Source organism: Bos mutus, chromosome 16 (genome assembly GCF_027580195.1).
Source record: "Bos mutus isolate GX-2022 chromosome 16, NWIPB_WYAK_1.1, whole genome shotgun sequence".
NCBI classification, from domain to species: Eukaryota; Metazoa; Chordata; class Mammalia; order Artiodactyla; family Bovidae; genus Bos; species Bos mutus.
Genome location: NC_091632.1, coordinates 12544563 through 12571646, shown reverse-complemented (window position 1 = coordinate 12571646; position 27084 = coordinate 12544563). Strand labels below are relative to the sequence as shown.

General features: G+C 49.5%; 3 protein-coding genes across 7 annotated transcripts in view; 2 read left to right on the top strand and 1 right to left on the bottom strand.

The window, feature by feature from the left end:
- The first annotated feature begins 749 nt into the window (after positions 1-749).
- Positions 750-3074, top strand: C16H1orf74 (chromosome 16 C1orf74 homolog). 2 transcript variants are annotated; one of them, XM_005901357.3, is made up of 2 exons: positions 750-934; positions 1981-3074. In XM_005901357.3, the coding sequence occupies exon 2, from the start codon at positions 2076-2078 to the stop codon at positions 2865-2867; it is 792 nt and encodes a 263-aa protein (XP_005901419.2). In that variant the 5' UTR covers positions 750-934; positions 1981-2075; the 3' UTR covers positions 2868-3074. The 2 variants fall into 2 exon arrangements, with proteins under 2 accessions (XP_005901419.2, XP_070240823.1); XM_070384722.1 differs by having other exon boundaries at positions 750-1018.
- The window catches only part of LAMB3 (laminin subunit beta 3), a 188497-nt gene continuing 164354 nt past the window's right edge, over positions 2942-27084 (top strand). Inside the window, exons 1-2 of one of the 3 annotated variants that reach the window (XM_070384718.1) lie at positions 2942-3081; positions 3232-5182. The gene's annotated coding sequence lies outside the window, so the exon portion shown is untranslated. Of the gene's footprint in view, positions 3082-3226; positions 5183-27084 lie in introns of all 3 variants that reach the window. The other 2 variants (XM_070384717.1, XM_070384719.1) reach the window with 2 other exon arrangements.
- TRAF3IP3 (TRAF3 interacting protein 3) lies at positions 3073-26453 on the bottom strand. 2 transcript variants are annotated; one of them, XM_005901356.3, is made up of 16 exons: positions 26318-26453; positions 22193-22597; positions 20159-20306; positions 19949-20012; positions 19663-19687; positions 19378-19407; positions 19190-19285; positions 12482-12553; positions 10083-10223; positions 9824-9961; positions 8647-8782; positions 7727-7789; positions 6038-6097; positions 4820-4956; positions 3934-4047; positions 3073-3330 (listed from the first exon to the last, which is right to left on the bottom strand). In XM_005901356.3, exons 2-16 carry the CDS (start codon positions 22535-22537, stop codon positions 3235-3237), a joined length of 1665 nt encoding a protein of 554 aa, XP_005901418.2. In that variant the 5' UTR covers positions 22538-22597; positions 26318-26453; the 3' UTR covers positions 3073-3234. The 2 variants fall into 2 exon arrangements, with proteins under 2 accessions (XP_005901418.2, XP_070240821.1); XM_070384720.1 differs by lacking the exon at positions 7727-7789.

The following is a 27084-nucleotide window of genomic DNA, read 5'->3' as shown; positions in this document are numbered from 1 at the left end:
CGTGGTATGGGTCATATCGCTGGTAAACCTTTCAGTGAAATAACGTTTTCTTCTTAATGACCTGATTGAAAAGCTTCTCCATCTCTGACTCCCATTTCTCATGTGAAGTCAGCAAACTGAATTCCTACAGCCTGGGCTCCACGAAGGCGGGTTTCTTGCTGTTTCCTTAGCTGCCAATACCTCCAGCGCCTAGAAGCATACATAGCACACAGCTGTTGGGAGTGAAAACACTCATGCCCTTCACGCCCTATTTAGAGATGACGAACCTTGGCCAGGACACTTGTCCACCCACTTCTCGGAATTCAGCCTTTCAGATTCAGGGCTTAGGCAGGTCAAAGTGAAAAAAAGCTTTACAGCACCACCTACAAGTGAAGATCTGTAAAGCACGTCGCTAATCTTGAGATGTTTCGTTTGGAGAGGAAAGTGAACTTCTCCAGAAACAAATCAAACGGTGTTCCGGAGCCGCGTGCTCTGCTTCTGCCCTCCGGGTCAGGTGCGACACTGGACTTAATAATACACAACGTGGGGAAGCGGCGGGACGCTAGGAGAGGCGGCGAACGACCAGCTTCAGCCGCCTGCTTTCCTCCACTCCTCCCCTTTCGGTTCCTACGCTGACGGGTGGGGGCAATGCCTCTCTGGCCGGAAAGGGCTGGGCCTCAGGCGCCCACACTTCCGGCTGGGTGGTTCTAACGCGAGGCGCGGGAGCCGACTGGGTGACGTCACAGAAGGGGGCGGAACTGGGGTTGTGTCGGGCATGCGCAACAGGCCGACTTCGCCGACTTGGGCCCCGCAGGCAGTGAAGGACTTGCCCATGCTGAGAAGAATTTCCAGCTTTGTTGCTGCTGAGGGCACGGGCCTCACGGCCTTCCTGCCAAGGGGCAGGAAACTGGAAGGAGTTCCTGAGCCCGCGAGCCTGCAGCGGAAGTAGGAGAACGTAGGTATCAGTATGTGTGAGAGACAACTCTGCCTCCTTTAACAAGTCAGGATGCTATGTTCACGAAACGGCGTGGGGGTTGAGGTGAGCCCATTGTCCTGGAGCCCGAAAATGTCCATTAGTAGGGCAAGGCGGGATCGTCAGAAGTTAAATTACAACCTTCTTACAATTCTAGCTGGTTTCATTTGTTTACTTTTATGTCTCGGTGAGATGCTTGGTGGCTTCCCAGTTGGCTGCAATGCAGGAGACGCGGGTTCGATCCCTGGGGGGAGGAGATCCCCTGGAGGAGGGCAGGGCAACCCACTCCAGTATTCTTGTTAGGAGAATCCCATGCACAGAGGAACCTGGCGGGCTACAGTCCATGGGGTCAAAAGAGTTGGACCGGACGGAGCAGGCACGCAGCGAGATGGTTGGTAGGCCACATTCTAGTGTGTGTGAGTTTAATTAGATTGGTTTTCTTACAGCTGTTCTTGGCTGGAAGAGAAGGAGGAGTTGGAAATGAAAGACAATGCCTTTGAAACCCAGAACTTTACTCAGAAGGCAGTTTTGGGTGAAATGCTCAGAATTTTTCTCAAATCTGCTCGCTCTCTCTTCTGTGCCCCAAGCTCCCTTAAGTTTGAAGCAGAGGAAGTAAATTACAGCAGATCAAACTTAGGATGGACGCCAGTTACAATATAAATCTAACCATAGGCCAGAAAGACACAGGAATTTGGGACTGATGGAGACTTGGGTCAACGAGTAAATCAAGTAGCATTGGTGACCCTGTCTTGTCTGGGCGGGGTTAACATTCCAAAGCAGAGGGGAAAACGACCTCTGGAAGATGCTGTAAGACTTAAGGAAAAGCTGTTGGCAGGTTTCCTGCTGAGTCACTGCTGCTGCTCCTAAGTTGTTTCAGTTGTGTCCGACTCTGTGCGACCCCATAGATGACAGCCCACCAGGCTCTCCCGCCCCTGGTATTCTCCAGGCAAGAGCACTGGAGTGGGTTGTCATTTCCTTCTTCGGCTGAGTCACTAGCTGGTGTTAATAATCCTCTGCTTTGTTTTTAGGCCCTTCTTCAAGTGCCTGGAGGTTAGAGAAGCAGCCCAGGGGAGGGAACTGTGGCTAGTTAAGAAGGCCCTGCTTACTGTCGCTACCAGATCTCATGTCAACACCAAGTCCTCAGTTGCTGGTGGCAGCTGCTCAGCAGACCCTGGGCGTGGGAAAGCGACGGGGCCCTCCCAGAGCTGTCTGCCTTCATCTCGCTGGAGAGGTGCTGGCTGTGGCCAGGGGACTGAAGCCAGCTCTGCTGTACGATTGCAGCTCTGCAGGGGCACCCGAAATCCAGAGTTACCTGGAGAAGCTGCGGGGCCTGGGCTTCCCAACCCAGGGGCTTCACGTCCTCGAGATTGCAGAGAACAGCCTGATTGTCCATCCTGAGTATGTGCGTCGGCATTTGGAGCAGGTGCTGCTTGGTAGTATAGCCTTTGTGGATGTTTCTGGCTCTCAACCTTACCCTGCCGTCTGCTCCCTGGACCAGCTTCAGGACTTGAAGGCCCTCGTGGTGGAGATCATCACACATTTGCAGGGGCTGCAGAGGGACCGATCTCTGGCAGTCTCCTGCAGCAGGCTGTGTTCCTCAGCCTGGAATCTCTGTACTGTGTTTGGGATCCTCCTGGGCTATCCTGTCCCCTATACTTTTCACGAGAACCAAGGAGAGGACAACTGTTTAGCCCAGACTCCACTACGAGTGTTCACTGCCCGGATCTCATGGCTATGCTGTCAACCACCAGTCTTGCTGTATTCCTTTAGTGTGCCAGAGAGCCTGTTCCTGTCCTTGAGGGACATTCTAAATACTTGGGAGAAGGACCTTAGAACTCGATGTAGGACTCAAAATGACTTTGCTGACCTCAGCATCTCCTCTGAGATAGTCACACTGCCGGCTGTGGCCCTCTGACTTTAACTTTTCCCGTGTGGAAGGTGCTTGGTAAATGATCAGCTGTAGGTCAGGGATGGCAACTGGGAATCATTTCAAGTGTCAATTGCGAGTATCTCAAGGACACTAGGGAAGAATACTGTAATCCATTTATCATTTCTGTGCTGAACTGGACTAGGGAGAGTAGACCGGGATGCTTCAGGAATAAACAGAGTTCTTCGGGACAGACCATCAGGTGAAATTTATTTGTTTATTTTTACAGCAGGTTAAAAAATAGTCATAAATCCTAGTTGTGTTGGGAAAACCCAGACCTTAAAGTACCCAAACCTGAGGGTTTTTTTTTTTTTTTTTTGAATTTCTTGTTTCTGATTTTCACCCAGGGCAGCTGTCACCAGAGCATCAGGCTGTCCTTATTGGCCAGCATCACTGCCACCGCTATAGCAGCCAGCGCCATCAGCATCAGGAGCCATCGGCCACACTGCCTCTGTGAGGAGGGAGGGGGAGAAAAGAGAAAGAGGCCGTGGGTTGGTCAGAGAAGACACAGGCAAAAATAATCTTCCTCCTTCCCCTTCTAGCCCAGTAGGAAACCTTGGGTTGGTGGAGGAGAGAAAGCTTTTTGTATCACTGTCTCTGTCACTTTGCCACCTCTCTTGGGATACAATCACTTTACCAAAGGTCAGTGGACCAGCAAACCACAGCCAGCAGGGGCCAGGTACTTAAAAACTGATAGAAATCAAAAGTGGAAAACAATTGAGCAAAATTATATTATTCTCTGTTTATATTCCTCTTGCTTTCTTCACTCTGTTCTTGCCACTGTGCTCAAAATAGACTGAAAGTACACCCTTTCATACTTTAGCCAGTAGTGAGTTTTTCCCTTCAGGCTCAAGAGTTCCATGAAAATTAGGCTTGGAGGCATGAGCCTGTGTTTCTTTTCATGGTTGCTATACTGTCAGTACAGTGTAAACCAAGCTGAGCGGAGCAGGCTGGCCAGATGTTGGCAGGGGCTGGGCAATTTTACGGGCAAGACTTGGGGGAGGGAGGAAGCATCCCACCATCATTTGGGCTCTGTGGGAGGTCGGACTCTTACTCTGGGGGGCGGCTGTTGGCTCTGACTGAGCTCTTCTCGACAGTGCTGCAGCTTACGCAGGCAGGAGAGGTACTCGTCACTGAGGTTGTCTAGTTCCGAATGCAGTTCTCTGCACTGTGGGGGAGAATACCACCAAGGTCGTCACCATAGTTCTGGACAGAGACCAGGGAGGGGAGAAGGCCCTGTGTAAGCTACCCTGTCATTCATGGTCATTTTTACCGCCATCCTCCCTTCCCAGCCTTTGTCAGAGATTTCAGTTTGCCTTTCGACAGTCTCGCCTAGCTTATCCATGATGTGTTCATTTAAATGCATATTTTACATTAAGTGTAATGCATATTATATATGTCATATATAATGCATATTATATTTTGTACTATACGTGTAAGTGCTTTTGTGTGATAGTTGTTATGTGCAAGTGCTTTGTAAATAGGGACACACAAAAGGGAAGTTCCTACAGCACAGATGACCTGGAAGTGATCTTAGTGCAAGCCTCTTTGGGGGAGCGAGTTGCATGTGAATACTTCCGGACATATGTATTTTGTAAGTATGTAGGTAGGAAGAGTTCTGTTATTTAAAAGACCCTGTGTAAAGTTTTAAGATACTCATTGTACCACAGAGTTTGAGGAGTTAATGTATTTATTAAATGTGTTGGAGTTTAGGTTGACTTTCTGAAAAGTAACTCTTTAGTAAAACCTTGAATTAAGATTGGTATAAAGAAGGAAAAGATTGACAAGCTGAAAGCGAAGACGTTTTTATACAGGCCAAGGAATACCTACAGGCATCTAATCACGACTTCAGCTCTGAAATGCCTGCTGTCTCACTGACTTCCAGCAGGTTCCCTGTCGCCGGAGGATGAGTCCCTCCTGTTCTGAGGTCACCACCTCACCTCCTTTTCCTTGGCCAGGAGCTGCAGAGTTTTCTTCTGGAGCTCGTCTCTGAAATCCAAGTGTTGCTCCTTCCCTGGACCCTCAGGCTCCACTTCGTTATGGGAGGGCTCTGGGCTCCTCACAGGCAAAGCCTGATCTAAAAAAGCAGCCAGATTCTCAGTGACAGTGAGGCCCACACCTCTGAGGAAAGGTCCTGACACCGAGAGAACCCTTTGGGGAGAGGGAAAAGGACTGGGGGAACAAGGAGGAGCCTGTCGCTGGCCACACTGCACGGCTGGCAGTTCTCTGATTTTTAAAGAACTCTCATTGGGACCATGCTCAGCCTGGACAGAGAGCTGGAATTGGAGCCCCTCGAGGGCAAGGTTGGTATCTTTTCTCTATCGTTAGTCCTGCTTAATGCCAGATGCTTTTAGAAAATGCTTATTTAGCTTCTTTGGTTGCAGGTCACATCTTTTAGTCTAGTGGGTTTCCTGGATGCTTCAGTATAACTCCATTTTCCTTCTGTCCTTGTTTCAAAATGGTGAGAATGGCAATCATAACCTAGACTTCATCTTCATGTAGTTAGCGCTGGTTGTTCAGCCCCTTGGCAGTCTGCATCTTGGGGAAGAGAGCCCTGGACTGGGAGTCAGAAATTCTGGATTGTTGTCATAGCTGTAGCCTTAATTTGTACGACCAGCTACCTTCATTGACCTTCATTTTCTTACCCATCCTACGTGGGCATACTCATTTCTGCTTTATGTGTTACCCAGTGATCGTGATGAGAAAACAAAGGGCCACGTGCAGGGAGTAAGGGAGGAGCTTTCGCCCCCTCCAGGTGTTTGGTGAGTTCTCAGGAAGCTGAGGCAGCAGACTTGAGGGCTGAGAGTGAGGTGACTGTTGTATGTGACATAGTTTCTACCTGGGGAGCTGGATCTGGTTTGGAAAGTCAAGGGTAAAAATTGACATAAAATCCTGAGTTCAAAGTCAATTTATTGAAATGTTCAATACAGACATATGTTTTCAGAGGGAGTAGAAATCCTGTCCATAGTTTATATACCTCTCAGAATAGGAGGTTAACTAGCTAAAGTGTTCTCAGAGCCAATCATGAGTCCTTAAAGTGCTCCTTTAGCTCCCTGACCTAAGAATCCCTGACACAGGGTCATGTAGTCCATCCCTCTGCCTCTAGGAGGGCAAGGAAAGAGCAATATCTTAGAATTTGTGGAAAGGAATTTGCTGACCTTTCTTTGTTAAGAGTTTCTCCTGTTTTTGAAGCTGCAAGGATTGATTCTGAAGCAGACCTGTTGGAAAACACAAGGAACTTGTCTGTGCTAGCACATTTACTGCAAAGAGTATCTTTTCAGAACTTTGCTGAGATCTTAATTATTATGTTCCCATCTGTAGTCGGTTGAATTGCGTCACTCCCCTCCATCCCAAATTCATATGTTGAAACCCTGATTTCCAGTACCTCAGCATGTGACCCTATTTGGAGATGGGTTCTTTGCAGAGGTAATCAAGTTAAAATAGGACATTAGAGTCCTATTTTAATATTGACTAGTGTGAAGGAAATGGCAACCCACTCCAGTGTTCTTGCCTGGAGAATCCCAGGGATGGCGGAGCCTGGTGGGCTGCCATCTATGGGGTCACACAGAGTCAGACATGACTGAAGCGACTTAGCAGCAGCAGCAGCAGTGTCCTTACAAGAAGGGAAAATTTGGACAGACGTGGATGGGATGGAAGATGTGTGAAGAGATGGAGAAGATGGCAATTTCCATCTTGGACGGAGAAGAAGGCCATTTCCTTCTCCAAGCCAAGGAAAGCAGTCTAGAATGAATCCTTTCCCCAGAACCCTCAGAAGGAACCAACCCTGCCCTCCACCTTGATCTGAGACTTCAAGCCTCTAGAGCTATGAGAAAACCAATGTCTGTTCTTTAAGTCACCCAGCTTGTGGTGCTTTGTTACGAACACACCCTCCTTATACCTCTTCCTACCGTGTACCTTTAAATTTCTGCGTAAATGTTACCCTAGAAGAAGGACATTCCCAGTTGACCCTGTGTGAAATAGCAACTGTTTTCTCTTTAACCTGCTGTATGTTTTCCTCTAGCAGTTGTTAATACCTGACACGTATTTGTTCATAGAAACTCCATACTTCACTATAGTGTCTGTTTAGAATGTAGGCTTCATTAGGGAGGAAACCACGCCAGTTCTGTTCATTACCATATCCTCAGTGTATCTTGGTGCCTGGCATTTGGTAGGGTTCAGTAAATAAGCGCTGAATAAATAAAGGCATGATTTGGAAGTGACTTGCCCATTCAGCCCCGACTGTGTAGGAGCCCAGCTTTTGCTGGTGTTCTTTCTCCCTGACCCCTGAGGCTGCCTGGCTTTTATACTCCTTGCTCTCGGCATGAAACTTCTCTGTTGGGGCGTCAGAGGTTAAGGTGGGAGGCAACCAGCAGAGCTGTGCACTGTTTCAGGTTCTCTAGCTTTTCAGAAATTGCCAGCTTTTCTTTGGAAACACCCCTTTTCCTCTTTGGCCTTGACATGTCACTGGGAAGTAGACTGAGCTTATTTTCTGAACCATTCCTAGTGACAGGTCTGTGTGACAAACGTGCATAATAAATTAGAATATATAAAATAAGAACTGCCTTAGAAGACACTTGGTGAAATATGCAGTTCTGGGGGAAATGCAGGTGGTTGTGGGCATGGAGGAGAAAAGTAGAAACAAACGAAAAAGCCAGAGGCTAATGTGGAACTTGTGAAGGGCTGTCAGTGACCTCACTGCCCAAGAGGAGGGTCTGAACAAGCGGAGGCAGAGGATCTGCCAAGGACTGGGCTTCCCGTCGCTCCTCTGGATGCCTTTTGTGGGGCAGGGGCCCCAAGAATGCCAAAAAGCCACCTGTGCTACTTTCAGAATCTGGAAAGGGACTTACTCTGCAGCTGCTGTACCTTGGTCACCAGGGCAAGTTTCTCCTCCTCTGACCTCTTTAGTTGATCTGACAATGAAATAAAACAAACCAAAATAGAAGAACCTGAGACTTAAAGAGCTCACCCCTGAGGCTGGAAATTAGTAACAGATGCTGTCTAGCCCATGGCCTCTGACCAGTGTCAAGTGGAAGTTGCTCTTTCTTCTGCTTGTCCCAGTTCTGAAGAGGTAAACCAGAACCCTACTTCCTTGGATTTCATCTGGGTCGACAGTGGGCTGAGTTAAGGCTTGTATGTGTATATAGGGTTTTCCAAGTGGCTCATTGGTAGAGAATCTGCCTGCCAGAGCAGGAGATAGAAGAGATGCCAACTCGATCTCTGGGTCAGGAACATTCCTGGTATTGTCCGGAACAATATCAGTTGCTGTTGTAGAAAACAGCAACCTGCTCCAGTATTCTTTCCCCATCCCCCTCTCCCCTGCTGCAGTATTCTTGCCTGGAGAATCCCATGGACAGAGGAGCCTGGTGGGCTACAGTCCACGGGGTTGCAAAGAGTCGGACACGAATGGGTAACTGAGCACAGCACAGCAGCATGTGTGTGTAATTTGGGGTCAGCTGAGAGGGGTCTCAGCTGACAGGGGCCGTGACTGGGAAACCTCTATGCTTGGTGTTTCTGCTGACCTTTCCCTTTAAATTAGGAATGCGGTCTTGGCATGTGACTGCTATGGGAGTAACTGCTCTGGCTTAGACGGATAGGCTGATCCTTTGTGTCTTGGTCTTGGATGATTAAAACAGCCCTGCCTTTTTCTCAGAGTAAAATTAAATCGCCAGGTCAACCACACAAACCAATGGAAGACTGACCCCTTTCCACCCAAGCCCCCTTTCTCTGGGCTCCCAGAGGCCTCCAAAGCCTCCAGGGCGATGGGTACCTTGTAGGTGCTGGGTGTCCGAGCTGCACAGGTCTCTGTCCTCCTGCAGGCATTCAATCCTGGCCTGCAGCTCTTGGTGCTCGCTCTCCAGAAGTCGTAGGGCCTGGTTCATCTGTGAGTCTCTGCTGTCTGCTCCCTGGTGGGAGGGGGAGGGGCAGACAGGCAGGTCAGCGCTAGCTAGGGTGGAGGTGGTGGGCAGATCCCAAGGAAGAAGAAAACTGTAGGAAATTGTAGAGTTAACAGAGACAAAGGGAGTCTGAGGAAAGTGGAAAAAATAGGAAAAGTTTTAAAATTCTTCAGTTTGCTCTATTCCTCATGCTTAACAACCAATAAGGGATTCGATTTTTGAAATTCACAAGGGATTCCTTTGGATAAATGCCCACATTCAGTAATACCGAATCATGGCTTTTCTAGATGACTTCACTTTGTCTTTACTTCTCATTCTCACGCTATCGATTTTTTCAAGGCGGAGGGAGTAGGTGCATTTTTCACAAAGAATTAAGGTTGAAAAGGAAAGGGACTTGGTGAGAGTTTCCTGGTAGGTGATTTGAGGGAGAGAACAGTGAAGGCAGTGGCCAGCGAGGTTCTCTCCTGTGATAAGATGATTCGCTTGTTGTCTCTTGCCAAATAGGTTGCCTAGATCCCTGCTTCAGTAAAGGTGGGTCCTCAGAATTCCAATCCAACTAAGTAAAATTGATGAAAAACCTCACAACAGTCCTGTGATAGAGTACTATTATTATCCTCATTTTACAGATGAGGAAACTGAGGCTTAGGTGGTTAGTTAACTTCTCCAAGGTAACAGATCGGAAATGGTGAAACCCTTGAGAATGCCAAGAATCCACTATAATGGCTTAAAAAACACATTGGCAAGATGTGTGAGTTGATACTCAACCTGTAAGTAAACTGGTGACTTTTGTTCTGTGCCAACAGTGGGCATTTCTGAACTGGATGCCCTCCTGGGATGGGGTGCAGACAGTGGGTTTTTCCAGTCCAGCCCTTTGCATTTGGATGCTGTCATTCCAGTGAACACTTAGGTTATTTGCTTGAGCAGTGTCCTCGCTAAACCCAGATTTGGGGCCCCCAGCTGAGCAGGATCTTCTCTTGTCACTGCTGTCGACACCTCCGTCCCCTAAATCCTGCCTTCCCTCCCCACCTGCCTGCCCTCAGGGCCTGGTACCTGCAGTTTGGACTGAAGCACGTGGAGCTGGCTCTCCAGCTCTCTGTGCTGAGTGCCCAGGGTCCTCCAGTCCTCCTTCAGAGCCTCGTACTGTCTCTTCCACTCTTCACACTTCTGCTCGGCTAGAGCCAGGGACCGCTGAGGGAGAACAGAGGGGAGGGAGATGCATCAGGGCTTCCAGGGAGTCATGCCACCGGCTCCCTTGTGGCCCGACCGCCCCAGGGCTCCCAGCCCCAAGGATCGCGGAGCATTCCCACACCTGTGTGCTCTGCAGTTGCTGTTCTGCACTCATTTTCTCCTCCAGCACCTTCTGCAGTGATTCCTTGGCCTTCTGCTCATAGCTGTTTTTCTGGTCTTCCATCTCTAATAGCACCTTTTTCATTCCCCAGGGGGAATATTTCTGTAAATTGGATGCAATTCAACAAAGACACATGGAGCTAATGTGTTTCAAGCCCTGAGCAGGGATGCAGAAGTGAAAAGAAATCGGTCCTTGCCCACAAGGCAGAGATGTCAGTAATCTGGTGGACTGCCTTCCAGGCTGGAGGCGGGCAGGGAGAGTCCTTCAGGTGATGTGAGAAGTGAGTGGGGATGATAAACTGCCCCGGACACGCTGAGCATTCTCCCCGGGGCCTTCCACAGGCACTTGACATCCATCGTTTCCCAGAGGAAATCATCTTTCCGAACCTGCTCCTATCTCAGTGAGCAGCAGCATCATCTACCCAGTCTCCCAAACCCGAAAGCAGGGAGTCATCCTTGATTTCTCTCTCACCTTCTCCAAGCAATCAGTTGGTTTTCAAGCTTTGTCAAGTCAGCCTCTCTAACAGCTCGTGCCTGTATCCTCTGTCGACTGCCACCTCCTTAGTTCAGACTCTAGTAATACTATTATATGGGTTATATAGTCTCCCTATCTTCAAGTCTTGCCTCCCTTCAAACTCTTTTCAGTCCTGCAGCTAGAGGTTTCTTTCTACAACTTCTATCTGACCATGTCACAACCTGCTTCAATCTCTCATTGGTTTCCAGTGTTCTAAGGTTGAAGTTGAAACTCCTTGGCATGGCATGGCTTACTTATGAGCCTAGACTTTCATTCCATGCTGCTCCGACCAAGCTGAACTGCTTGTAGGTCCCCTAAGCACTGTGCTTCTCAGCCTCTGCTTTTGCCCGTGAAGCTTCTACTTAGAGTATCCTGACCCACCCTTTCCACCTGGTTAACTTCTGCATATGCAAGATTCAGCCCAAGAATCATAAAAATTCTGATAAATTTGGCTAACCAGGTCTATCCCCCAACTCTTTATGGATTAGGTAGTTTTATTGGTGTTCACAATATATCTATATTTCTAATCCATTGACTTATTTGCAATCCTTTAAGGGATTGTAAACTCCTTTGACGCAGGGAGCATTTTTAAAAAAATAAAATTGTTTTTATAGCCTCAGTGATCTGAACAATCTTCAGTAATCTCAAGTTTTAAAAATTAATACCCTAGCATTTTTTAAATTTCTCCTGGCTTCAAGATCAAAAAGACACCAGAGCAGCTTTGCAAATTCACTTGCCCTTCCCATGCTTTTCATTTTTATGCCCTGTGATTTTGGGAAAGCCAGAAGCTTTTACTGTTGATTCTGGGTTACCCAACTGAGTAAGAGATAGTCTAGATAATGCAAATTTAGAGTTCGTTATGAAATCATTTCCATTTAGCTTTGGAATCATCTGAAAATTTGGATTTAAATATTGAGTGGGTCTTTTCTTGGAATTGTCATTAGAAGCCAGATACAGGAGTTATTGATTGAGATCCTATGTCCAGGTTATTGGACTTAACCATGCTGGTCACTGGCCAGCTTTATTCCCCATTGAAAATGAGTAGACTGGCATCCTGAATTGTATGTCAGTTTCTTACAAGCTTGTTTGGCATTATTTTTGTAGTTAAGAGTCTGACAAAGTAGGTCATGCTGCAAAAATGAAAGCAGTGAATCAGCAAACCTATAGACTAGATAAACTGTTCCCCTGAGAAATTCTAACTACATGGCCGCCTTATTTTCCACACATCAAGTGGGAGCAGTCTAGTTAGTCCACCTCATTCTCTTAACTTATCTCTCTACCTGTCAGAAATCTATCATTTATTCAGTGTGAAAACTGATTTTTTTTTTCTATCTCATATAATCCAAGAGCAGGGCAATCGAGATTACTGCAGGTGGATAACAATGCCACAGAAAGCCAGGAGTCACAGTCTTTTACTTGCTCCCAGGGATTGTTGCTAGATAGAAGTTGCCCGTGGGATGAAAATCATTGTGCGAGACTTCACTGTAATATCTAATTCATCTCTTCTAAAATTAGGGCCTGTGGAGTGCTACCCAGATAAGCTGAATCTTTACCAAGGGCCTCTCCCTGCTTCTCCAGGTATTCTCAAGGTTTCCCTGGAGCTGGCAAAGCGCTGGTGCTGGGCTTCCTTTCCCAGGGTGCAAAGGAAAGGACAGTGGGAGAAAGGGAGAGGAGGATAGAGAGAGTGAATTGGAGACCAAAGTGAAAATGGTAAAGGCCAGAGCTGGGTGAATAGGATGCGTGCATTAATCTCTAGCAGGTGATGTTTGTAGACTAGGCTTGAGGTTCAAGCACTGTCTCCCTTAATTTCAGACTCCTGGGCTAGAGGCGTCCTCTGGAATGCTTACCTGGGTACAGGCGTACAGTTGGTTTTCTAAGGATCTCAGTTTGCCCTTCAATTTGTCTTCATTAAGCTGGCCCTGGAACAAATGGAATGAATTAGTGAGTTTGGGCCAAAATATAGCATGCAGAGACTTTTGCTGTGTATTCCCAGCCTACTGCCTATAATAAACAGTCTTTGTGGAACTGGGGTCCTTTAGGAGGTGGGGAGGGGGAAAGATGGCAAGGGATGTTTGGAAAGAAGAGCGTCTTTTCCTCTTTCCCTGGAATAGGTGAAGGAAGGATCAGACTGCTCCCCAAAGTCACTGTGTACCCCAAGGTTTTCTGTCACACGGCTGAGGGTATCATTGCAGGGGCCCGTTTGAAGGAAAGCTTCTAAGCTCCCCTTTTCTTCCCTCTTCACCTCTCCCCGGTCTGTCTAGGCACCTCTACTCCTCACCTCCTCTCAGTCTAGTGCATCGTCCTTTACTCCTAAAGGCCAGTAAGACTAAAGGGGTCTCTCCTCCCGGCGGGGGGACATGCCTTCCCTCCCTTACCCCCGACATGGTCTGAACTGTGCACCTCTGTCCACCACCCCCCAGCATTCATATGTTGACATCCTAACCCCCAGTACCTCAGAAGGTGACTGTATTTGCAGACAAGGTCCTTAAAGAGGTAATTCAGTTAAAATGAGGTCATTAGGGTGGGCCCGTATCCAGTATGACTGGTGTCCTCATAAAAAGAGGAGATTTGAACATCGGCATGCACAGAGGGAAGGCCATGTGAGGACATGGGGAGAAGATGGCCATCTGCAGGCCAAGGGGAGGCCTCGGAAGAAATCTGCCCTGTCGACAGCTTAATCTAACACTTGCAGCCTCCAGAACTGTGGAAAAACACATTCTTGTTGGTGAAGCCACCCAGTCTGTGATATTCACTTGCCCTAGCAAGTGAATACTGTCCTCTCCTGGCCACACGCACACACGCACACACACACACACACACACCCACATCCCCCTGAAGATGAGAAATTCTTTTAAGAAAGCAGGAAAGGGAGAAAGGGTGTTAAGGCAGGTTTTGTACGCGTGTGTGGTTGCGATGGTGAGAGGAATTCCAAGAAAGCCACGTTTTACTTGTTGACGAGCTGGATCTGTCTGGTGGCATTTGGGACACACCAAGAGGGAAGCTGATCTCAAGGGCAAGCGTGGGGAAAGGCAGGCAGGAGGGCCCGTTATGTTCCTGGTTTTCAGTATTTCTGCTGAGCAGCTAACAGCTTCCTTGTTGCTTTTTTCATTTCCCCACCTGTAGAGGGCTCCCTTTTTCCCAGGTAGGGATTTTGTTTTTCCAGCCCTGAGTATGATTTAAGGTTGTGTGTGTGTGTGTGTGTAGATGGGGGAGGGAGGAGTGTGTGTGTGTGTGTGTGTGTGTGTGTGTGTGTGTAGATGGGGGAGGGAGGAGTGTGTGTGTGTGTGTGTGTGTGTGTGTAGATGGGGGAGGGAGGAGTGTGTGTGTGTGTGTGTGTGTGTGTGATGGATGGGGAGGGAGGAGGGGGCATGCCGTGGATGCCAGTTTCCCAGAGAAAAGGCCGTAGGTCTCGTTAGTGGTAACTGGTTTTCATAGCCTTTCCCTGGGCTGTTCCAGCCAGGCCCGGTGGGACACTTGTGAGGTCTAGAAATTGCATTTCTCCTCAGGCCTGAGTTGCCAAGGCCCCTCAGTCGTGCGGCTTGGCCATTTCCAACTCTTGTACCGTTTTTGGTCTGTAATGGCCAGAGGAGACTGTTCTGTGGTCTGTCTCCTCAGTGAGTTTCAGGGCACCTGGGGGAGGCAGGAAGTGGTATCTCACAGCTCCTGTTTTGATCTTTTGGCTGATTCCTCTAACACAGGGAGCCAAGGGGCGCCCCCCCCCCCTTTTTGCTTCCTGTATTCCTCAGCTGGGTCTTGCAAAAGCAAGAAGGCTTTGCCAAAAATAATTTTTCAAACTGCCTTCTGCTATTAATGTTTTTCGTAATGTCTCGTGTGAGAGCTGAGAGTCAGGGATTTGGCATCTACAATAACCACAGGGCTTTGGGACCAATAAAAGAGATGGACAAAGACTTCCACTGTTCCCGGCTTTGGAGGGACTGGGAAAACTTACTCCCCTCAGTGGCCTGTTCATTGTTAATCCGAGGGTCCTGAAATCGACTCCCTCCACCCGGCACCCCAGCTCCTCCTCCGCACTTCAGGTCGTCAGACTCTGTTTTCCCCTACACAGTGGACATGAGTTTGTGCAAACTCTGAGAGACAGTGAAGGACAGGGAAGCCTGGTGTGCTGCAGTCCATGGGATCGCAAAGAGTCAGACATGTCTGAGTGACTGAGCAACAAACTCTTACTATGCAGAATGCAATCAAACCCACTGAGCTTGAAGGTTTATCTTGCAATAGTTTGGGAAGAAAACAAGTCCGTGGCGGTATTCTTACATTTCCCCCAGGCTCCTACTCTTTCTGGGTAGCTCCTTTCTCCTTCCTTAGTATGGTTTTAATCCAATATTTTTGCCTCTTCCAGCTGTTTTTGTATGTTAGCCACACCCCAGATTACTTTTCCATTCATGTTGTAATAGAAGACAGTTCAGGCTAGCTCCTTCGGTGGGGATGAAGGGCCACCCAAGTCTGAGGTTTGAACACATCTCTGGCCCGCAGCTCTGCCTTCCTCGACTCCCCAAGTCAGGCAGGAAAGTTGCAGCCAAGTTGTTGCAAATGAGGTGTGCAATTTCCTGGTCTGAGCCCTAGGTCTCCCTGTATGAAGCCCAGTGGTAACAGTATGGGGGAAAAAGCCCTTTTTACAGGCCAGCTGTGGGCTTTGCATCCCAGGAACCTGAGTTTCAGAGAGCAGAGTAGCCCCGGGTGTAAAAGGGAACGAGGTGGAGGCCATACACACCTGGTGCCGGTCTGAGGCTTCAGCTCCTGCTGCTGCTGCTCTGCTTCCCCCGCCTCTGACCTGCTCTCCAGAAATACCACCACCTCACGGCAGAAGCACCAGCCCACTTCTCGTCTCTGTGTTCTAGCAGAGGTTGCTTAGGGCCAATCCCCCGCTGCACTGTCATCTGAAGATCTCAGTTTCACTTTGCAGAACTAAAAACCCAAGTGTGCCCTGCTCGGGCCTGTATTGCCCAATACTGTGGGCTCGCTTTCTCTACCGTCCGGACCGTTTCTGCTTTGAAGCTTGGACCCAGCTCAGGAGTCTCTGCGGTGCCCCAGGGCCTGTCGCATCCAAAAGACCCAGCGTCAGCTTGGAGGCTGGAGGCACTAGAGGGAGCTGGTCCCTGGTGTTCTAACAGTTTGCAGGGAGCTGCCTGTGAAGCTGGGAGTTTAAATTAGGGAGGCCAAATGGAAACGAAGGCCTGAACGTAGCTGAATGTCAGAGACCCTGTTATGGCCACACTCTTCTCGTTACTTTTCCCCAGTACTGCAGTCTGAGACTTTCCTTCTGTTGAAGAAGGGGGGTGAATTGTTTGGGGGGAAGCAAGAGCAGTTAACTGAAAATCTGAGATGATTTTTCTTAAAAACAGGAAGCTGAGGGTTGGTGGGGAGGAAGAAGACAAGAAGAGTGAGTATTACTTGGGGAGGAAGGAGGAAGGGAGTAAACCACAGCCCCGGAGGAAGCCCTGCACCCTCCCCTGCTGTTGGAGTGTGGAGTGGAGCAGAAACTGCCTGGGAAATGTCTCTCAGTAAATCCTCCCCGCCCCCAAGCTCTGGTTGTATCCTACCTGGGATATTAGGAGAGCTTTCCCCACCCCTGCACCCACTCGGAGCCTGAGTGCTCACTGTTGTCAGAGAACTGTTTAAAATGCAGAGCTGATCCATCTCTTTCAACTCAGTTCCGTGGCTGTGTTATTTATTTATTGGCCATGTGGGGTCTTGCTTCCCTGACCAGGGATCGAACCCTCGCCTCCCTGCCTTAGCAGCACAAAGTCTTAACCACCGGACCTGCAGGGAAAGTCCCTGGTACATATGCTGCTAAGCGAGCACAACTCCACAGCTACTGGACAAACTCCTTCTCAGGATGGGGCGGACATTTCTAAGTGTGGGACTTCAGACCTGAGGCAAGCACCTCCCATTGCTACCCTGGTTACTGCCTGCAGCAGTGTTTCTGCTGGGGTGTCGTGCATTCTCATGATACACACACACACACACACACACACACACACACACACACACGTCCTTTAAAAGCGAATCCATGACTATTTAAGTTCGACATACCCTATTCAGCAGAAAATTTAAGAGCCATAATACTAGAGACCTCTCTGAGGTCTTCTCTTTGAAGCTCCTCTGACACAATCCCTTAATTTCCGTCACACTCGACCCTGCCCCACGCTCTGTTACTCCCAGGCCTGTTGTCATTTAGATTGCTTTATCGTAAGCACCCTTATCCTTTCTACTTTCTCTCCCCCTTCATCATTCCTGCTACTCTCTCTGTTGGGCTTCCCTTGTGGCTCAGCCGGTAAAGGATCGGCCTGCAATGCAGGAGACCTGGGTTTGATCTCTGGGTTGGGAAGATCCCCTGGAGAAGGGAACGGCTTCCCACTCCAGTATTGTGGAGAATTCCAAAAGCCTGGAGAATTCCATGGACTGTGTAGTCCACAGGATCACAGGGTCGGACATGACTGAGCGACTTTCACTCTGTCGTGATAAACTCCTCCTTAGTCCTTCTAGAGGCAACTAAAGTGGTCCCTTGCCTCTGAAGCCTATCCTGTTCCGCCACAGGCAGAAGAATCGCTCCCTTCTCTTCTGTCTGGGGGGTCCCTTTGTAGAAAGCACTGTTAGAGCTTGAGCACGCAGCAGTTAGGTTTATTTATGACTTGTCTTTCTCTTCCTGGCTGCTGTGGGAAATCTACTGCCTTCTGTGCCTGCCGCACCCAACCCAGCACATAGTCGGGACTTATCAGACGTCTGCTGAATAAACGAATGAGACAGTCTCAGTTTAGTTCAGCCCCGGAAAGCACCTGGCATGCACAGCTGTCTGTCTCAGGGAACTACTCTGCTATGAAAACCACTTCCTTAAGCAGCAGGAGCCCTGAATACAGACACCCAAATCCAGGTACAATGACCGATGGGAAGAGGGCTGGCTGAGCCCTGGAGGTCTCTGACATCACTGCGGGCTTCGCAGTTTTGCCCCATGCCTTCCTGTCCCGGGTGGGCTGGCTTTCTAAGCATAGCCATCTGCGTGGACGGTCAGATGCTCACAGAGGCCCGCGAGGCTCTGTGTTCTGCCTGTGCACCTGTGGCTTTCTGCTCTGGTGGCATTAAACTGCGTGAACATGCAGTCTAGGAATTTCAGTGGACCCCCTGGAATCCAGGATCTGCAAGGTCTTCCCTTTTCCAACTGTATTTCTGTGTAAGGTTAGATTTTCCTCAGGTATTTTAACAAAACAATGTATTAACAACAGATTGAATGCAGATGCAAATGTGGGAATCTAGCTGTCTTCTGTTCAGACATTAAAAATATTTGCATAAGTGTAAAGCACGGCCACTTCTCTGATTCATTTTGATATTTGGCAAAACTAATACAATTATGTAAAGTTTAAAAATAAAATAAAATAAAAAAAAATTTTTTTCAAACAGTCTATAAGTTCCCATGTAATCTGTCTACTGTTATTTTAAACTTAGTGCATATTTTAAAATTCCTGTTTTCACTTCTAAATGGTAAATATAAAAATTCTTTGGATTTTAATATTATTTTTTAATAGTAACGCTAATGTGGGGTCTTGGCTCCCCAACCAGGCTTTGAAACTGTACCCTGTTTCACTGGAAGTACAGAGTCTTAACCAGCGGACCACCAGGGAAGCCCCTGGATGTTAATAATTTTTAAAGAATATAAAGGGGTCCTGATAATAAAAAGCTGGAGACTATATCATGCCTCTGGTTCTTTGCCTGTGCTGTATCCCCTGACCAGAATATAGTTCTTGTTGTCACATTTGCCTGGAAAATACAATATGGATAGTCAATGCCTTGAAATATAACTATAAATACTTCCCTGGTTCTCCCCTTGTATTCTACTATATCCTGAAAACACCTTTTATTTCTCATATCTCTTCACTGTTTAGGCATCTTGTCTCCCTGAGAAAACCACAAGCTTTCTAAAAGCAGGAACCCTGTCTGGTTAATCTCATTATTTCTAGTGCTCAGTGCAGGGAACATGATCTGTGAATATTTGTTGAATGAATTAACTAAAATCAGGAGGTCTGAATTTAGTTCCAGTTCTGCCTCTGACTAGCACTGTGACTTTAGCAAGTCACCTGACTTCCCTGACAGTTTCCTCATGGGCAAAATGAGAAAATTAGACTAGGTAATCGCTAGGTCCCTTCCTGCTTTCCCATTCATGTCTGGGGCAAGAAGTAGGTGCATGGTGGCTGAAAGTTAATATTGATATGAATTCCATACAAAAACAGTTGATATTTACCACAGTCAGTAACAGGAACTGTATTGAGACCTTCTTTTGTTTCTTCCAACAAATTAAAAAAAGGAGGGCCTTTTTTTGATTCTGGGTCTTCCCTGGGTGAGTGGCAACATGGTCCTCAGCTGACGACCCTGGATTCAGCCAAGCTCTCCCATATATCTACTGTGACATGTTGGATGTCTAACCCTACCTTCGGCCTCTTCTGTAGTGAGAAAGCTCCTTCTCTTGGTGCAATGGTACGGAAAGAAGAACGAGATGGGCACATATAGAAGCCCCCGAGCTTTGTTCAAACAAAGGTTTCCCTTACCTTCCAAGTGCTGTCAGAGGCCTGAATCAAGGTAGACAGCAGGTCTTGGAGAATCACCATTTTCTGTTTTAGAATCAGCTCCCTTTGTAGGGCCTCCTGAGGGGCAAAATGCAAGTGGGTTAAAATTAACCTGGAGGAGACGTGAGCAGACAGATGGAGGAGCTAAGGGGAGAGTTCATGCTACTTACTTTGAGGTACTCAGAAAGCTGGATGATTTCCTAGAGAGAAAGAAAAAGGGTGTTTAAGAAGATTGTGGCTTCCCCGAAATCCTAGAACATGGAATCTGAGCCAGGATTGGCTTGTGCTAAGTGAATTTTCTTCCTGGACTCAGGGTCCCTCCAGGCTTCCTTGTCTGTGCTCATCCAGGGAGAGGATGCCCCATCCATCCCAGCTGAGTTTACCAATGAATTCCAGAGCTTGGAGAAGATTAGATGCCATGTGATTCTACACCTCCACCATGAGGATTTTCTTACCTTATCTAGAACTGCAACTCCATAACTGGAAGAGAAGAAAAACAAAACCGGCAGTGGATTAAAGACACAGGCGCGTCAGGAGGCAGGGCATAGATTCCTTCTCTCATCTCTTCTGGAGAGCCAGTAGGGTGGGGAAGGCCCTCCTTTTTCTTAATTAAGGTGGATGTGGAAGTTCCTTGTGTTCCACTCCACAAAATGCTGGGGGAGGGTATTCAAGTGAAAGCTTAGAAGAGAGGAATGGATGGGCTGCGGGGGAGCTGGGGCCAGGAACGTGAAAGGTACTCACTTGGTTTGCTGACTGGCATCATTCTTGATTGTTGACTGTGTTTCTCCTGCCTTTGTCTGAGTGCCTGAGAGGGAGGGGATAAGATGATTCGGGAGGCCTGGGAGAGGCAGTGAGGGGAGTGGGGAGGTGAGGGGACTCTCCACTGCCGGCGAGCTGAGACAGCTGGGGCAGGATACTCTGCCGGCCCCAGTGAGGGCGGGAGGCTCTTACCACGGTGGTGTTTGGGTGCCTTCTTGGTGGGAGAGGCCTGTGGTGGAAGGCCACCAGCCTGGGTGGGGCAGTGGCCAGCTGGATCCCTCCAGGCGCCTGAAGGAGGATGGTGCTGGGTCGCAAAGACCTCGCAACTGGTCCCTGACACCTGGAAAGCAAGTGGGGAGGAGGGTGTTGCTGCGAGCCTAGATAGAGCGTCTTAGAACAGGGTTCTCTGGCTGACTGCAGAAACGTGAGCCAGTGATTAAGTTTCGGGTCCAGAACACCAAAGGAAGCCATTCTAGTCTTCACAGCCCCAAGCTTCCCCCTGCTCCTGCCCTCACTGGTCCTGGCTGGTGGGATCAGCTCCTCCTCAGGCCAGGCACATGGGGAGCGGGGCTGGTCTCCAGTTAAAAGCATAAAGGCTTAGTCACTCGGTCGTGTCTGACTCTGAGACTCCATGGACTCCTCAGTCCGTGGGATTCTCCAGGCAAGAATACTGGAGTGGGTAGCCATGTCCTTCTCCAGTGGTTCTTCCCAACCCAGGGATTGAACCCAGGTCTCCCTCATTGCAGGCAGATTCTTTACCAGGTCTCCTGTTACTTTCTCTCAAAACCATGATCCCAGCCCCTTACAAAGCCCCCATCATGGCGCTGTGGAAAGAGAACTGGTCTGAGGAGGGAGTGAGGGGGACCGGGGTCGGGTCCTGCCTTCCCTTGGTCTCAGGCTCCTGTCTGTGTAGCGATGAGTTTGGAGTAGATGGTCGCCAGGGTGCCTTCCATATTCTAGAGGGGACTGCCTTCCTCTCAGCGCCAGCTGGAAGATGGCTAAGGGTCACTGAAGAGAAAGTAGGCCAGCAACAGGGAGGAATGTGTAGCAGTCGTCACAATTAGTCTGCAAATATTTTCTTCTTACAAACTAAAATCTAGTAAATTCTATGTTTGTAATGTAACACAAAAAGGCTAAGGAATGCCTATGGCAGCTAATCGTGCAGATTAAATCTCAATAAACCTTACAGAACTGACAGGTTCAGGAGGAGTTCTTTAGGCAACTGTGTGTGTGTGTGTGTGTGTGTGTTTTCTTCTTAAAATTTTTTTTTTTTCCATGAAAGCATTCAGAAACCTTCTTGCCTTAGAAAGTACACCGCTGGTTTTCTTTTACAGTTGGACTCAAGGATCCTTTTTCTGAACAGCACCTCCTGTGTTGGATAACAGATGCACTGGCTAAGAAAGCCTGATAGAACACCTACTCTGGGGACGGGACAATATCAGGCACCTCCAGGGACGTTAGAGGACCCGTCCCTGCTGTCCATGTGCTCACGGCGTGGATAGGAAGACACAGATGGTTTGCTGGCTGAGCTCATTTCAACATACCCTAGTTTTTTTTGTCAACACCGCTCCTTCCCAGGCCAGACTGATGGGCCCTCTAAGAGTTATACAATCTTCGAGGATTCATAGCCTCGTAAGGACCACAGGGAGCAGAGGTGGCCTGAAGAAGCTAGGGCAGCTAAGGTTTCCTGGACCAGACATGGCCTTAGGTGAGTGAAGTTAGTAGAACTGGGATTGCCCGAGAGAAGGTGGGCGATGCAGCCGCCTTATAGGAGAATGGAGACAAGAAACGTGTGTGTGTGTGTGTGTGTGTGAGTCAAGCGGGACATTAAGAAGATCTGGCTTGTGTCCCTGGCCCACAATAAGCATTCAGTGAATGTTTGTTGAACAATGATGAATGAATGCTGTAGAAGATATATCTAGATAGACTGAATTGGAACGGATACTAGGAATTAGCTGTGAAATTATTTTTCTCTTTCCTAAAAGGCAAGTGCAAAACAACAATAAAAAGTAGGTAAACAAGCCCCCCCTTACCCAGCCCCCCCCCCAAAAAAAACAACACAAGAAGAAAAACGTCAGAACAAGTAACTGGCTAAGGGAGACTCTGTGATGACTGAGGAAGGAGGGACTTCATTTAAATCAGTTTTCGGTGACCTTGAGCCCACCCACCGGCCTTGCTCCCGCAGCCCATCCGCTCCAGGGCAGTGTGTCCCTCAACATGGCCCACCTGCTGTCTGGGGGAAGAGATCCTGTTGGCCCAAGACAAGGGCTCCTTGAGGTCAGTGGCCTGGCCTGTCCTCCTGGAGGGGCCTGGCTCCCTGGCTGGCGGGCTCTGTGCCTCGCCTTTCTCCTCCACCTCCAGGTTCCTCCGTCTGAAAAACTGCTGCTGGCGCGCTCTCCGGAGCTGTTCCTTCTGCTGGGTCCTCGGGGCTTTCCCCACGAGACGGCAAGTGGTCACGTTGGGGCGGCAGCGGCGGCTCTCGCGGGTCTCCTGCCGGCGCTCGCTCTTAGCCTCGTAGCTCTCAGCCCACCGGGCCAAGCCAGGGGCAGGCCTGGGGTCTGGGCCGATCATGATGACCTCCTGAGCACCTGTTGTTGCTTGGCTTCCAGTTCCTGGAATAGCTGCCCGGGTCTGCCCAGTGCCAAGAGGGAGGCAAAGGGGAGGGGTCAGGAGATGGGCAGAAAAATGACCACTTCTCTAGATGAGGGGGCAGAAATAGCACTGTGTCCCATACATGTGGGTTGAAAACTGAGGCGGGGATGATGTCACGCGGGAATTCAGGACTTGTGGGTCCAGTCTCTCGACTAATCTCTGCTCTTCTCTGGCCTGTGCCTCCCCTTCTGTAAAGTGGCAAGATTCCTCTGGCTGCCACTTCTTCCTTGACCGAACATCTCAGCCTGCCTCCAAGTTAGGGGAACATGAGAAATAATTGATAAAAATCACCAAAAGCCTATAGCCCTTTGGATGGCAGATGCGGACGTGTGCCTTTTCCAGGAACTTCTAGAGAAGCAGTTAAATTGGCTCCCTCTTCCTCCATCTGAAAGGAAGGCCAGCATCTTTATGCTCTCTTGGCCTAGTTACTCAAGTACTAATAGGCAAGTGACTTTTCTCGAGGCCTGGACAGACAGCCAGACCCTGCAAGGTGCAGCCAGTCCATGAGCAGCGCCCACTGCCCTCTGCTTAGCCTTACGCAGCGGGCTCATGAGCCTGGTTCTGGGCGTGGTTTAGGAGGGAAACCCCGCACTATTGCCTCCAGGCATGGGATCCTGACATCGGTCCCTTGACATTCCACTCCTGGACCAATAAACTGAGCTCTGACTCTCAGGTTCAGATCACCCAAATCAGTATTGGCTGAGCACCTGTCCGTTACTGGCCAAAAGCCATTTCAGAGCTTTCAGCTCAGTATCTCTTGGAGCAGAGGGTTCCTTTGCTTTTTAGAATCCCCTCCCTGTTAGGGCTAAGTGTGGTGGCATGTCTGCTTTCCTTAGTCCGGAGCCAAATTGTGTCTTCTGCAACCACACGGGTTATACCTAAATAAGGCTGTGTTTCAAAAATGAAACAAAAGCAAACAAACAAACTCAGTAACCAGAAGTCCCCAGGGAACCAGGCTTGGAGTAGAGGCCACACTTGCTGTGCCTTCACACGCTCTTACCTGCTTGCTCACGTCACCCCCAGCCCTCGCCCCTTCTCCTGCTGTCTCTTTCCTACTCTCCCTCACCTACCTTGTGCAACTTTGTCTGTTCTCCCAGAACCCTCGGGGAGCTTGGCTAAATTGGGCCGGACTTAGGGCTTCCCTGGTGGCTCAGCTGGTAAAGAACCCACCTGCAGTGCGGGAGACCTGGGTTCGATCCCTGGTTTGGGAAGATCCCCCTGGAGAAGGAAATGTCTACCCACTCCAGTATTCTGGCCTGAAGGATTAATTTCATGGACTGCATAGTCTCTCGGGTCGCAAAGAGTTGGACACAACTGAGCAACTTTCACTTTGGCTGAGCTGGATTCTGAGCCCTGGAAATTCTGGTCCCTGCCTCCACTGGTCCCTGGAGTTAGCCCAGAGACTCATGAAGGGAGAGGGACTTCCCCTTACAGCTGCTGCTTCTGTCTATCCACAGCCTCACTCCCCACTGCCTTGGAAACCTAGTTCCTGCATCGTAGGTCAGAGAAGGGTTTCTCAGCTTCAGCCCACAGGTGTTTGCCGGCTCTGGCCCCTTGGGTCTTTTTAGAGGTCAGACAGACTCAACAGGTAGCAGCCTCTCTGCCCTTATCATTGGCACGTCCCTGCACCTCCCAGCTCAGTCTGGAACTCTCTGCAGGATTCTTGCTCTCTATCTGTGATCATTCCATTCCTTCTCGGGGGTCATGGGTGGGTGGGACAGGCTCACACCCTGAGTCGGGTAGTCTTCGTGTTCAGGCCCTGTCCGCTGTCCGGTGCCTGACTCTCCAGGTGTGGAGGGGCATCCTCTGGTCTCAGGCAGCACTGAGCCCTGGCAGAACTGTGAAGCTGTCAGTGCCCGTCCGCTCGTCCCGTCTCTGGGTGTCTCTCCCGTTTCTTTTGGCTTTCTTCCCTGCTCCTACTCTGCAGGGTCCCCTTCACATCTCACCTACCACTTTCTCCATTTAAAGCTTAGGAAAGGATCTGAGAGGCCCATTCCTATTAAATGAAAATGGATGTGCAGGAAACTCCATGTTCAGAAGCTCTGCTTATGGTGTCCCAGGCCATCAGCCTTGGTTATTCTGCCGCAGATGGGGGAGGCGAGGACCCCTGGCCATGGGCTCAGACTCTGTGGACTCCTGACCCTGCTGCCGACCACCCGTGTGCTTTTGAAAAGCTATTGATTGTCTTTGTGTCTCTGTCTCCTCATCTGTAAAGTGGGAACCTGCCTCCTAAGGTTATGATGCTTAAAATGCATGCTAAGCATCAGGGCCGTAACACACAATAAATGTTAGCTTTTAATAATAGCATTATTTTTACTCCCGTCCTCCTGATCTTGGATATTGAAGACTCAGTGCTATACGACAGAGGTTCCAAGCCAACCTAGCACTCCAGGACCCAGAATGCCCAGTCCTCCAATCCCCCCCGCTCCCTTCCTCTTTGAGAGGTATTGTTTACCCCACGGAAGGGATGCTGGTCCCGGGTTGAGACTGTATTCACTGTTCCTCTGTTGGTCTGACTTCTGGGTGTGGGCTACAGGGAGAAAGGGCTGCCTTGTGGTCTAGAAACAGCCACCATCTCAGTTAGGCCCGGCAGAGAGGCAAAGGGGGGTGAGTGAAGAACCGGTGTGCCGCCTGCCTGCATCCCACCTTTAAAAGTGGGGCGCTAGATCCCCTCCCTGTGTGGTTCCAGGTTATCCCTCAGGCTTCGTAGAGGAAACTGGGCAGAACACCCCTGCCTCCTCCAGCTGTGAAGAGCAGAGGGCTGTGGAGGGGAGATAAGTGTACGGGCTTTGTCTGCACCAGTTCGTTGAAACACGTGGCTGCCCTGCTTTACTTCCTGTGGGGCAGACGTTGACACCTGTTGCCCAAGCTGGGGGTGGCAGTAGAAAAGGCTCCTCAGGGAAGGAGGAGACCCTCCCGGACCCCAGGCTCTCACAGCTGGGGGATTTGGTGTGGCACAGCTGGGTAGAATCATCCCAGCTCTTCGGGAGGTCTCAACTATTCTGATTTGCTCTAAACACAAGCAGCCATGTGGACGGCTGACTGACAGAGATGCGCTGTGGGAGAAAAAGGAACTGCTCCCCGTGTGGTTCAAAGAGAGGTCACTGGGCCACTGCCCAGGCAGCCCTTGGCAGCTTGACAGGCCTCAGCTGGAGCTCTGGGAAGAGGTGGTACTGGCCCGGGGGCTCTGTCCTCGGTGCCACTGGGGAGGCCAGGGCGCTGCCCTCACCGGACAGTGCTTTGTCGCTGCCCTTCCCAGTCTTGGCTCCTACTTCCTGGCTGCGTGTGTGATGAGTGGCCTCCTGCATGAATGAATGGTCAGACCTTCCTAGTCCAGAGCTCTCAGCACGAGCTAGGAGCGAAGGGCCTGCACCCACGCCGCTGGGAAGGCAGCTGGGTGCTACGGGGTCCCTCCGGGGAAGGGAGCTGTAAAGTGTACGGCCCATTCCTGGGAGCCTACAACCTCAGGTGTCTGACTCCCGGCTCGTCTCATCCAATGGATGGAGCAGAGGACACTGGGAGCTGGGCCTCCGGAGACCAACACGGGACACTTCCCTGGTCCACATCCAACACTCAAACCACTGGAGTGGACAGTGTCTCCCCCTTCAGCCCAGGGAAGCTGGCAGACAGCGTCTTCCGCCCCACCCCAGAGTCGGAGGTCCCCAACCTGGATGCAGAAGCCTCCTCCTTCTCAGTTACCTGAGGTCCCAGGCTCCAACCCCAGCAGCTCAGGAAAGCATCCCAGCTCCTGGGCAGGTCTTGGCTGTGGTCTCCACAAAGGGGCAAGATCTCAATCCATGGCTCGGGGCCCCCTGAGCATTTCCCTTCCTGGTACTGTCTTTCTTTTTGCACAGCAGCCTTGCTGAAACAGGAAACACAAAGCCACAATACTTGCTCACCCCAGTTCCGCTCTCTGGCACGATCCGAGGGGCCCCTAAACCCTTGAGGCCTCCAGGGCTGGGCTCAGGAGCTCCTCCCACCGGTGGGTACCCCAACTGCCCTTTCTCTTCCTATTTGATTGGTGTGAACTCTTGGACGGTTTCACATCAAAATTCCCTTTCCAGGATTAGACAAAGATGAATCTCTGGGTCAGATTCAAACCTTGCAACTTGCAGGGCTGGAAAAGAGACACAGACATAAAGAATAACTTGTGGACACAGTGCGGAAAGGAGAGGGTGGGACGAATTGACAAAGTGGGATTGATATATATATATATATATATATATATATATACATATACACACACACACACACACACACACACACACACACTACCAAATGTAAAATAGCTAGCTAGTGGGAACCTGCTGTAAAGCACAGGGAGCTCAGCTTGGTGCTCTGTGATGACCTAGAGGGGTGGGATGGAGGCATGGGGTGGGGAGGGAGCCTCAAGAGGAAGAGAATGTATGTATACATAGAGTTGATTCATGTTTTAGTACAGTAGAAACCAACACAACATTGTAAAG

Bases quoted from the DNA above. Each gene is read 5' to 3' on its own strand.
- C16H1orf74 (XM_005901357.3), top strand. From the start codon at position 2,076: ATGTCAACACCAAGTCCTCAGTTGCTGGTGGCAGCTGCTCAGCAGACC.
- TRAF3IP3 (XM_005901356.3), bottom strand. From the start codon at position 22,537: ATGATCGGCCCAGACCCCAGGCCTGCCCCTGGCTTGGCCCGGTGGGCT. The intron at 20,307-22,192 runs GTGGGCCATGTT...CTTGCTTTCCAG, and splicing joins TCTCTTCCCCCAGACAGCAG to GTGTCAGGGACCAGTTGCGA. The intron at 20,013-20,158 runs GTAAGAGCCTCC...CCTCCCTCTCAG, and splicing joins GGCACCCAAACACCACCGTG to GCACTCAGACAAAGGCAGGA.